Source organism: Rutidosis leptorrhynchoides, chromosome 3, assembly GCF_046630445.1.
Source record: "Rutidosis leptorrhynchoides isolate AG116_Rl617_1_P2 chromosome 3, CSIRO_AGI_Rlap_v1, whole genome shotgun sequence".
NCBI classification, from domain to species: domain Eukaryota; kingdom Viridiplantae; phylum Streptophyta; class Magnoliopsida; order Asterales; family Asteraceae; genus Rutidosis; species Rutidosis leptorrhynchoides.
In genome coordinates, this window is record NC_092335.1 from 40,108,322 (window position 1) to 40,121,773 (window position 13,452).

General features: G+C 35.1%; 1 protein-coding gene across 1 annotated transcript; it reads right to left on the reverse strand.

Annotated features, from left to right (window-relative positions):
• Positions 1-6,620: 6,620 nt before the first annotated feature.
• LOC139895973 (nifU-like protein 4, mitochondrial) lies at positions 6,621-9,640 on the reverse strand. The gene is made up of 6 exons (XM_071878536.1): positions 9,317-9,640; positions 8,003-8,164; positions 7,698-7,873; positions 7,497-7,600; positions 7,262-7,373; positions 6,621-6,992 (listed from the first exon to the last, which is right to left on the reverse strand). Exons 1-6 carry the CDS (start codon positions 9,510-9,512, stop codon positions 6,924-6,926), a joined length of 819 nt encoding a protein of 272 aa, XP_071734637.1. The 5' UTR covers positions 9,513-9,640; the 3' UTR covers positions 6,621-6,923.
• Positions 9,641-13,452: the final 3,812 nt, after the last annotated feature.

Below are 13,452 nucleotides of genomic sequence, written 5' to 3' on the forward strand. Positions count from 1 at the left end.
CTTTTAGTGATTGGTTGGGAGTCTTGATCTTTTATGAGTGATTCTAGTGCAAATGGGTCATAAATGCACTAGTGAGGCTAGTTGGTGGAAAGTCCAACTTATTATGTGAATTAATTGAGAAATTAATTGTGTTAGGTGACTCGCTTTGAAGTTACAAGTTGTGGTTGGAAATCTCGCCAAGTCGACAAGGTGAGTGGAAAATCTATATATGTATGTATATGATTTACGTGCCGTATTAATGGTGTCACATGGCTGTTTTGTGACCATAGTTGTGAGACATAGCCGTTTTGTCCACGTTTTATATTTATGCACATAGTCGTGTTTGTACATATAGTGGCGAGTAATAGCCGTGTTTTACTCCCACGTTATTATCCGAGTTATTGTGCACATAGCCGTGTTTGTGTACATGATTGTGAGTAATAGCCGTGTTTTACTCACATGTTGATCAAGTGATGCCATAGCCATTTTTGGGAACACTTGGGGGTGATGCCATAGCCGTTTTTGGGACACCTCGAGGGTTAGTATACCATAGCCGTGTTTGGGAGCTAACAGTTGTTATGAACATCGATGACTTGTTTCGCGAAGTCATTCTGTGATGACCCGGAAATTTCTGACCAAATTTAAACTTAATCTTTGTATGATTAACATTTTCGACACGATAAGCAAAGTCTGTAAAACTGAATCTCAAAATTTTTGAACTACTTTTATATATTTAAATACCTTTCGGTTGTTTTCGACGATTCGCGAACAATTATATGTAAATAGATACATATATACTATAACTTGAAAAGGTAACAATGTATTAATTATTTGATACCGTACATTAAACTTATTGGTTTAAATATCTATTTGAATATATATGATAAGTTGAAATATTTATTATTAAAATTTATTTATAAATAACTTCCAATGTGTATTTAAAAACTGATTTATATATATTAAAAAGATATATACATATATATAATTTTAAGTTATTTAGTAAACGATAGTAACATTTTCAAATTGCCACATTACTCAAAATGCTACAGTGTTTTCGAAAATCACTATTTGCTACAGTGAAATTGACTTTGCTACAGTGAATTGCTACAGTAAAAATTGACTTTGCTACAGTGGTATATTTTATGGATGATTTAAGACTATATTTTGACAAAGGTACGATTCACGAAACGTAAAGTACAAGTTTTCTCAGCGTACGAAAGGGCGTTCGAAAAACCGGAACCGGGACATAAGTCGAGTGACAACGTACGACTTATCGGAACAAAAATTACAAGTCAACTATGCACGTGAATTTAATATAATATATAATTAATTAATTTAAATTATATATATTATATTTATATTTTATTATGTCGACAAATGTTAGGACAAAAACAATGTGAGCTGTCCCTGGTCCTCATGCGAGTCGCATGGCCAGAAGGCCATTTCCATGCGAGTCGCATGACTCCAGATTTCAGGCCAAGTGCTATAAATTCTCGAGTTTTGGCCAGATAAATCACACACACACATATATTATTTTTACTCCGTATTTATTTATTTTATTATTATTATTATTATTATTATTATTATTATTATTATTATTATTATTATTAATAATAATAAGATTATTATTAATCTTATTATTTTTATTATTAGTGTTATTATTTTTGCGATACAAAAATAATAATGTACATAAAATATTACGACGGAGTGCTGTCCAAGTAATTTTTCAAAACGAGTTTCCGAGAAAGCTAGAGCTAAGGAAAATATGGGTTATTGCCAAGGAGGTTATGGGTAATATTCGGGGGTATTTTTGTGAATCAAACCTCGTGCTTATTATATCCAATGCGTCTACGTGCTTTCCTGCAATATTGTATATCAATATAAAACAGTGAGTTTCATATGATCCCTTTTACTCAATATATTTTTGGGCTGAGAATACATGCGACTGTTTATAAATACTGAAAATACTAGATTTATATGCGTGAGTTTCATATGATCCCTTTTACTCAATATATTTTTGGGCTGAGAATACATGCGACTGTTTATAAATACTGAAAATACTAGATTTATATGCGTGAGTTTCATAAGATCCCTTTTACTCTCTACATTTTTGGGCTGAGAATACATGCAAATGCTTTATTAACCGATATACAATATTTATGTGCGTGAGTTTCATTTGCTCCCTTTTTAATTGCTTTTGCAATATATATTTTTGGGCTGAGAATACATGCACTTTATTTTAAACGCAATTGATACAAGTACATACTAAATTCTACACCGAGTTTGAACCGAAAATCCCTTAGCTTTGGTAACTAGTAACTGCCAGTTATAAGAACTGGTGGGCGCGAGTAGTAGTATATGGATCCATAGGGCTTGACATCCCCGTCCGAGCTAGAGCGCTAGCCTTTTAACGGACGTATGCTATTTGAGAAGCGTACACGTTGGTTTGCGTGTATTATTAAGATGATTATACAAAGGGTACAAATTATATATACGTTAAAGTTTAGTTACCAGGGTGCTCAATTTCGTAGAATATTTTGATAAACGTTTCTGGATGAAACAACTGAAATCTTGTGATTCACTTTTATATAATCTTTTGATAAACGTTTCTGGATGAAACAACTAAAATCTTGTGATCCACCTTTATATACAGATTATACGAAACATTAAAACTATGAACTCACCAACCTTTGTGTTGACACTTGTTAGCATGTTTATTCTCAGGTTCCCTAGAAGTCTTCCGCTGTTTGCTTATATGTTAGACAAGCTATGTGCATGGAGTCATACATGGCATATTTTTCAAGGAAACGTTGCATTCACCAAATCATCACCATGTATCTTATTTTGACTGTACTGTCAACGGAAGTACTATTGTAAACTATTATTTACAGTGATTGTCTATATGTAGAAATCATCAGATGTTAAAAACCTTTGATTTAAATATTCATTTATGGTGTGCCTTTTCAAAAGAATGCAATGTTTACAAAACGTATCATATAGAGGTCAAATACCTCGCAATGAAATCAATGAATGACGTATTGTCCATATGGATTTGGAGCGATCGTCACACATTCCCTTGTGAAGAATTTGGTTAACCATGGGTTATAGTTGATAACGTTAACATTTAATTAATGTTATGATTATTATGCTATTAATGTTGCTAGTTGTACGATTTGATGATACTAGCTTGTTTATCGAGATGTTTTGCGATTGAATGCGTTATATGATATCGTGGATGCGAGTAGGTAAGTCTTATATGCATGTATATATTTATTCTACTCACTAAGCGTTAGCTTACCCTCTCGTTGTTTACCTTTTTAGGATCCGGCTTGGATAAGGGCAAAGGTATTCGCTTGGATTAGTGGCTCTCGGGGGTTTTAGTTTTTTTGGAAGTTCGACCAAGATTTGGGTAGTTTAACCCCAAACACCATGCTCTAGTGACGTTTGGCAATTAAACTTTTGTGGTCGAAACTCGTATTTCGTACTTAATGGTATTTTGGGCATATGTGGGCCCCGCAATGGAAAACTCGTTTTATCATTGATTCGTGCAAGTTTTACTCATACTAATATGTTGTGAAAAGCATTTCGTATAAAAATGATGGGAAGTGTTAGATCTTTTTACGAAAATGGAACATTTTGGACAGCGGGCTGCCAGGCCCTGTGCGCGCCGCGCACAGGTAGGTTTGCGCGCCGCGCACCCTGCCTGGGCAGGCCTGCTTCGAATTTTTTTTTTACGCAGTTTGGGTTGGTTAACGGGTTGGGTCGTTACACGTTTGGTCTAATTTCGACTTGTGCGTGATGAACGATAATCAAGAAAGAGCTCGTTGCAAGAGATGTTTTAAGTTCTTAGGTGTTTCGGGTAACTCTACTTTAAGAAAACATCTTGGAAAAAGTTGTCAAGGAGCCGTTCAAGAAGACCCGACACAACCTACACTTGGTCGGGATGGTTCGATTTTTTTATACGATCAAGAAGCTCTTCGTCAAGATTTGGCAAGGTTTGTCATTCAACAAGGGCTTCCTTTCAACCACTTCGGCAATCCAAAGCTTACGGAGATAATTCGTAACCGACTACAACCGCGATATAACAATGTAAGTCGTACTACTCTAAGACGTGAGGCTTTTAAATTATGGAAAAAAGCTAAAAATGATATAATTGAAGGTTTTCGAACATATAAACATAAAGTTTCTATAACTTGTGATGTTTGGACCGCACCACACGGAACGGTAAATTCTTATTTAGCCGTTACCGCTCATTGGTTTCATCCCGATTCGTGGTTATTAATGAAACGGACTATCGCTATTAAATTATTTGCTTATCCGCATAATGGTAATAATTTAAGAAAAATTATACAAGACACTTTGATTGAATATAATTTAATCGATAAAGTTTTTACTATTTCGCTAGATAATGCTTCTAATAATACTAGTGTCATGGATATGTTAAAAATACGAATGCAGACGGTTTTAAATGGTGCGTATTTACATACACGTTGTATTGCTCATATTATAAACTTGACCGTTCAAGATTGTTTAACTTATTGTAGTTCGTTAAAAGATAAATTTAAAAAATTATTAGTAACGATATATCGTACGAGCAACGAACGACATAAAAACTATAAAAATTTCGTTAAAACTTGTAATGGCACTTGGTTAGGTCCTTATTTTGATAATAATACTAGGTGGAATTCTACTTGTCTTATGTTTGAAAATATATTACGACAAAAAGAAACTTTAATCGGTTTTAATAATAGACTAATTAGAAAGGGATATTCCGAACCGATTGATAACGACGAATGGGATGACTTGGAAGCATTAACAAATTTTTTACAAGTTTTTAAAGAGGCAACGACAAAAGTTTCGGGTGTTTATTACCCAACTAGCTCACTAGTTTTACAACAACTTTATATGATGACGGAAAAATTAACGAATTTGCGAACTCAAATAATCGTACTTTTAGACAAACCGTTTTTTACATAAGAAAAAAACTAAAAAAATATTTTGGAACAATACCTAAAGTTTTTTTGGGTGGAACTTTTGATGACAACAATATATCAAAATTTGGATTGTATTCATGGTCTCGAAGACGACGAACCCAACTATATAAACAACCAAATATTCGAATTTAATAACACCTTTGAGCAATTATTTTCAATTTATGCAACAACTTATGGTCGACAAGCAAACCCAATTGTTGACCAATTTGAGAGCGGATCATCTTCTCGAAGGGCCCGAGACCTTAATATTAGTCTTTTTAACCAATTACGTGAAGACGCTTCGAAACGTGCCCGAACATCGGCACCCACAAGCGAGTTAGGATATTACAAGATTGGAAACTTTGCACTAAACATGAATCCCGAACAATTTCACAACTTTGATGTTTTGGCTTGGTGGAAAACAAAAGAAGACACCTATCCAATAATATCCGCTATGGTTCGTGACTTATTAGCCGTTCAAGCTTCAACCGTAGCTTCCGAATCGGCTTTTTCTCTTAGCGGTCGAATTATTTCGGAAAGAAGGTCAAGACTTACCCCCCAAGCCGTGGAAGTATGCGTATGTTTGAAGGATTATTTGGACGGGGTAGATAGGATACAAGATCAAACGTCATTAGAATGTCCGTTAGATAATGACGTTGAAGATTTTATAGAGATGGAAGAAATAGAAGCGAGATTATCACCTTCATCAACCGAAGGAAATACCGAGACCGAAGTGGAGGAAGGTGAATATGATCCCATTAACATGGACGAATATATTGCAAATTACCAACGAACATTTGCGGTTGATGACCACGAATTTGAAGCAAGTGAAGAATATTTCGAACAACGAAGGCAAGACGAGTAATGTATAATGGGTGATGACAATGTCGAAGCTCGATATACTTTGCTCGTAATACATTATCGGGTGATGGCCATGCCGAAGCTTGAATAATGTATTAACTTTTGTATACTTATAGTTGTAACTTGTATCGTTCAAATAAATGTATTGTTATTGTTATTTATATTATCTACAGTGGTTAATCATTTGAATAAAAATGTTGTTATTTATACTATTTATAGTGTTAAGCGTTATAAATTATAATTATATTATTTATAGTTGTTTAAGCGTTATACATTTTGTTTATATTGATTATATTATTGTTGTTCAAAAGTTATAAAAATCGAACCGGTAAAAATATAACCGGTAAAAATCAAAATCCGACAAAGATCTTAGTCCGAAAAAAATCCGGTCGAGATCCGAAAAAATCCGATTCTGAAAAAAAAATCCGAAAAAAAACCGACCCCGAGAACCGGATTTGGAAAAATCCGGGTTTTTTTGTCCGGTTTCTTTAAATCCGGATCCGGTCCGGATCCGGTTTTTGTGCATCTATAGCTCCAAGAGCTTTGTTAAATAAATCTTTCTCTAATCTAAATCATTTGTAACACTTCGACAACTAAATACGTTTTTAAATAAAGAATAACGTATACATCAACAGTTAACTTCTTAGAAAGTACTAACTGATAGTATGAAACTCTGAATTAGTAGTGCTCCGGAATAAGATGTATTCTGTGATATGAATCAGTAAAAATATGGAAGGTGAACCACCGAACCTGCTCTAATCCATACTTATTTCCCAGGCATGGTGATTTTTTATATTGGAATTACATTACATAATTAGAAATAAATTATCTCGAACACAATTGAAACACAGGGGCAACATACAATTGACCTTTGATGTACTTTATGTTTATGCAAGGGAGTAGAGTTGTACAAATAGTTCGACGCTCTTAACTGAAAATGTACTATAAAATTAGAATAGCAATGGACTAGCCACCATGATACTAATTATTAGAATGTGTCAACTGATCACCATTGATACATACAATGAAGACAAAACTGATTGCGAATAACTTGATATTAGATTTTTAATGATACCTCGTCTCAGTATTGAACAAAAGAATACGATGATCTTATTCCAGCTGGCTCTTTAACTCTCCATTTTCATCTTCATCATCAAGTTCCTGTTCCACAGCTTTAACCTGAAAAACAAGTTCAATAACTAGTCGCATCAGTTTCAACTTATTCATGAGTTGGCCAATTTTGGTTACATTTCATCTCTAAGGGTCACATAATCAAATGAGATAACCAAATCTTTTTGTCAAAAATGGAACAAGTCAAATGTCAAACACCAATAGGTAAAATCAGCAGAGCTGAATGAGTGATAACCAAATCTTTTTGTCAAAAATGGAACTAGTCAAATGGGTCAAACATCAATAAGCTAAAACCAGCAGAGCTGAATGACTGATACCTCTGGAACGTAATGCATCAGCATATTTTCGATGCCTGATTTCAAAGTAACAGATGAACTGGGGCAGCCACTGCATGCTCCTTGCATTTTAAGCTTCACAATTCCAGATTCTCTGACAATCAACATATGACATATTTCTTTAGCCAATAAAACATATGACAAATCTTTGATGTGTGTAAATGGATCCCAATCTTCTATGCATCTATAATATAATCAGGTGGTTAAAGAAGCATACGGGTCAAATCCAATGTACTCTATATCCCCGCCGTCATCTTGCACAGCAGGTCGAATACGTGTTTCCAGAAGTTCTTTAATCATAGCAACAGTTTCCGAGTCATCCTGAAACACATGGCGTGCATAAGAAAACATAATGACATAAAAATTGGAAATTGTAAAGGTTGCAATTCACTCAATATAACCAATAAGTTTGAATTACCTCATGAATAGCAGTATCCATAGCAGCTGCAGTACTCGAATCCAGAAACAGTGGCTTCCCAGATGAATAAAAGTCCATAATTGCTGCAAATATTTCGGGTTTTAAGAAATCCCAGCTAGTATCGTCTGACTTTGTTACAGTTACAAAATCTGAACCAAAGAACACACGGGTAACTCCTACACCAATAGCAGACCACATTAATTCCATCAACTGGTTAATTAATTGTCAACAAGTGAGGATATGGTTTTAAGATAAATAAATATAGTCACCAAGGTAAGTAAAAGAATAACACAAGATAAACTCACCATCGATTCCAAAAAGGACCTTTGCTAGCGGTGAATTCATAGCCGTACGAGCATTAGGGAAGTCTGCACTCCCAACTTCCATAACAGGCTTGCCAGGATAGAACATTAATGATTGAGGATTAGGAGTCGATTGTGTTTGTATAAACATGCTCCTCCTCTGCCCTGTCCAAATTAATGTAAGAATACACCCATTTTGAAAAATGCAAAATCACGTTATCAATACACAGAATAGGACTATGTAACTACATTATACATATATTCCATATCAAAGAGTTAACTCACAAAAAGAACATATCCACACCACAATAAAAACTAATCATAGAAGAAAATAAGATCTTAACAATTAAGGTTCCAAAAAACTCAACCATTCAAATCAAAATAAGTCTTTGTTTCCACCTTAATGCCTTTAAATCAACCATGATTCCTCTCCATCAAGGGGACTAATAGTTCCATGCATATCTCTATATATTATCATTCTTTTCAACCTAAAAGGAAGGAGAGGATTGAGCAAATTTCCCAAATGCCAATGTAATATAATGGTGATGACTCTTTTCATGTTTCTCTATCCTTGGTGACCCGTCCAACATGTCTCTAACATCTTTTTCTACTATTTTCTGAGGTCCTTCCAGGGTCTGTAATAGATATAGACCTTCAATCGTTTTGTTTTATTTGATCTCTGCAATTACTTGACTAGATTTGATCAACAATACAAGAAGTAATGCCTTTGAAATCCCCACTTTCGCTTTTTCTTGACTTAACCACGATTTCAACAGTCACCTAATGTAAGCTCCTTAGCTTTTAATCTATATATTCCTTAAGATACAACCTTAATTACAAAAATCTTGTGAAACCGTTTTTCAATAGGGCATTACTATGTTTTATGCTACGTGAAATACTTCCTTATAACCCCCTTCTTACCATTGTTTACTACATGCAAATTTGAAAGTTTATTACTTTAATCACTAGGATGTTTAACCTAATTCTTATTGTTTCCACCAGTCTAAGAGACAATGACAGCACCAATTTGTAAATGGCAATGTTCAAATTGTAGTTGTATATGACTATATGTTGGCATCATAAAATATTAGTTTGTCCTTTCACAGCATACAATACTGATATCGAATAAAACTTAAATCATTTTGGTACAGACTAATTTCATTGGGCATCAGTTATCAAGTACATCTCAAGTTTAACCTAATAAATACACATCACACATTCACACATATAAAATCAAGCATAAGAAATCATAAGATCATAAAAATCAGTTTCAACACTTGTAATAATAGCATTATTTATGAATCGGAAATAACTAACCTCCAAAATTGGCTAATCCAGATGACGCGTACGATGAACGAACACTAGCCGGAGATGGGAAACGAGATAAAACATTCTTAGAAAACGAGACGGATAATAGACGGCGAGATGTATGTTGTCTAACACCGTTATATATGTAGGGTTCCAGAATATAGGCTCGATGCGCTGATATCAACCTTCTTAAACCCCTCATCATCGTTACCGAAATTATTTGTATTTCTGATCGTGTACTGTTTCAATTAAATTTAAAATAAATAAATATTGTTGAATGACTGATATTTGGGGATATGATTTTGTTTATGCGCGGTTGTTTGATGGCGGTGGCGTATATGATTTTGTTTATTCTTCACAAACTGGACCATTTTAATTATCGGGTTTCAAAAGTGAGTTATGTGTCATTGACTTTTTAACATGTGACCTTACCTTCCGGGTCAAAATTACGGAGTAAAGAGTAAATGTATAAATGAACTTGTTATCTATACTCCAATTAACATTTCTGAGTTAACTTTTGATTGGGGGTTTGCTTGGATGTACTAGCTAACGGAAGTTTTGTTCTGATTTTCTGATTGAGGCGGTTTCGAGGCAGGTGTTCTTGAGTAGCCCGGCGAGTGGATAGGTTACAGATTAACGGGTTTGGGGTTGTTACGGTTGGTTGTGGAGGCTTGTGGATTGACGTATGTTGCTTTAGACTTCGGTTTAGGTGAGTACTTTTTTAGGATTTGATGGTTTAGGTGTCGGTTACTTCTCACGAAAGTGGTCTCGGTATTGGCTCGCCCCCGATCATTGTTGGTGTTTCTTCAATGTTATAGTTTTATTTCAATCAAGTTCATGTTGAACATTAGATTTACTTTCAAACAGATTCGATATCTGTACAAGTAACACTTCATGTAACACCTAAATCATCAAATCTCCTTTTATATTTATTTATAATAATATGTTTTTTCCCAAAAAAAAATAATAATAATAACATTTCTCTCTCTAGACAAAGTTTCTCTGCCTTCTATCTAAACCCAACAGCTTCCAGTGTCGTCCCGACCTCTGACATCTCGCCGGAGGTCCGATGATCCTTCTTTCCCGCTTTTTTTCTTCCCTTTGTCTCATATCTATGTGTGTTTGACCTTTTTCCGACAATTCTGGGTGCGGCCGACTTCCTTCAGGCGTCTCCGGCGACACAGGTGGCGAATGCCTCGTGCATTTTGTGCTTAAGGGATTCGTTTGGTAAGTTATCCTCTCCATCGTTCTTGGTTTCTTTTTCCGGTCGATTTTGTCCCTCATGGTTCCGGCGACCTTTGGCCTACCTCGAAATATCTCAGGCGGCGATCTCCTGGTGAGATCTGAGACTTTGGAGGTGGTAATGGCCGTTTTTTGTCTTTGGTCGCCGCCTTCCCAACTTCCGGTCGTCAGATCTAGGACGTCGTGCACTTTCTCCGACATGTTTTCACCGAATTTGCTTCAGATTTTCTGTTTTCTGTGGGTGTTCATATGCGTCTGTCTTATTATCTAAATATGATTAGTATATGTAAAAATATGACACATAGCGTGAAAGAAAACAAATAAAAGGCGAAATTAACCATAATGAGCAGTGTTAACCGATATCCTCACAAACTCAAAAATGCACTAACATCTGTGACATTAACATATATATAAACTAAATCAACTTTTTTTGACGCTTGTTTTGTTGGGGTGACCTTCACCCCTTTCCCACATCGGTTGGAGAGGCAAAAACAAAGGCCCATATATGTGGCTTGATACCTCTTCCTCACAGGACGCGTTTTAAACCCGTGAGGGCAGTTGAGTCGCTGGTGGCTCGCTGTTCCCAAAGCGAACAATATTATGTGGTGGTCCTGGCTTCTGTCTCCGTTGCCATCAACTGGTATCAGAGCCGGGGTTACCACACCGATGTTGGGGGGGATTTTTGGGTTACCTTCACCCCTTTTCCACATCGGTTGGAGAGGCAAAAACAAAGGCCCATATATGTGGCTTGATACCTCTTCCTCACAGGACGCGTTTTAAACCCGTGAGGGCAGTTGAGTCGCTGGTGGCTAGCTGTTCCTAAAGCGGACAATATTCTGTGATGGTCCTGGCTTCTGTCTCCGTTGCCATCAACATGATTTTGATACATTCATACATTTTTTTAGATAACAACACCGTAACCTTAATGTATGAGCCATAAACTATCTCGTTTATCTTAATAACGAACTTGATCTTATTGCAGCTTAATTATGATGCGTATATTATATTCGAAGTCACAACATGTATACAAAAGATCTACAAGAAATTTTACCGTTATCAACGTAAAAGGATATATATATATATATATATATATATATATATATATATATATATATATATATATATATATATATATATATATATATATATATATATATATATATATAGTGAAAGGATCCTGGAAAAACTCTGCATAGCAGAGAACCCAGAAAACCATCACTTGTGAACGATGAACATGAATTCGTAACATCAATCGAAGGCGTTTTAGATGATGATTCCAACATGAAAGTTGCTTAAAATGTTGCATCTAATGCTCGTCAATCGTCAATTTAAGCTGAAACATCATATAGAATATGAATTTGAGCTATGAAGAAATTTTTGACTTTTTTTCCCCAAATCTTTGACTCACGAATTCGAGCTCAAATCTAGGAGTTAGAATCTGAAACTTTGCACATAGATTCACGTGATGAAACCTAATAAATCTGCGTTTTTAATTTTTGCTATAGGTTTGAATTTGAGAGATTCAATTTTCTTACGAAGAACAGAGGGTGCCTGAACCAAAAACAAGCTCAATCTACACGCAGATTTACTCCGTCTGCACCCAGCTTGATCGAGCTGCACGCAGATTGACTCAATATGCACGCAGATTGAAGGAAAAGCTGCACATAGATGAAGGTCGAGCTGTTGGTTCTCTCGGTTCTCTACCACCTCTGGTTCTCTCTGGATCCTCACCCTATATATATATATATATATATATATATATATATATATATATATATATATATATATATATATATATATATATAGAGAGAGAGAGAGAGAGAGAGAGGTGAGTTCAAATGAGAACCAACAATAAAGAGAGAACTGTGAGAACCAATCTAGACCATCGATTATTTTTAGATCTCAACATATTTTTAATTAAACCAAAAGGGCATATACGTAAAAGTTTCTAACTGTCATTAATTATTTACTATTATTAAATATTTGAAAGTAACTATAATAGTACGTAACTGATTAGCATTTAGATTTATACATGCTGTTCGTCGGAATGCGCAAGTATATATTGCATGTAAAAAGTATGCGCACATGAAGAGATGAATCACTTTGCAATCTTCACCACAAATAAATAGTTTTAACAAATTCCAACATTTGATCATTTATATAGACATTAAATTGGTTACGATCACACACTGCATCGATCTTTTTAATTATAACTTCGTATTATTCTCAGTATTAAAGAGATTAGATGAAATGAATATAACAAATCAGTAAATTGTGTTTCAACTTGATTTCTCCTTATGTGCACATATAAACAACACTTCCTTTAGTTACTGATGTGAACATACAAACTGTTCTAACTCCGTTTCTTTCCAGTCTGATATGCACATATGAGCATGTCGAACCCCGTTTTCTTTCAAGTCCGATGTGCACATATGAACGCTTCGTACCCCACTTTCTTGTGAGTACGAGGTGCACATATGAACGCTTTGAACCTCGGTAGATTTCAAGTCTGATGTGAACATACAAATAGTTCGAACTCACTTTCTTTTGAGTACGATGTGTACATATGAACGGTTCGAATCCCGTTTACTTTCGAGTCCGATGTGCACATATGAACGGTTCGAATTCCATTTTCTTTCGAGTCCGATGTGCACATATCAGTGGCGGTACAAGGATTTTTTTTCACCGGGGGCAAAAAAAAATTAAAACCGTAGCAATTTTTTGAGCAAAATATGGAGATTTTGAGACAAAAAATGGAGGTTTTTAGGCAAATTATGGAGGTTTTGGGACAAAATTTGAAGATTTGTGGGCAAAATTTGAAGATTTGTGGGCAAAATTTGAAGGTTTTGGGGTAAAATTTGGAGATTTTTTGGCAAAATTTGAAGGTTTTGGGGCAAAATATT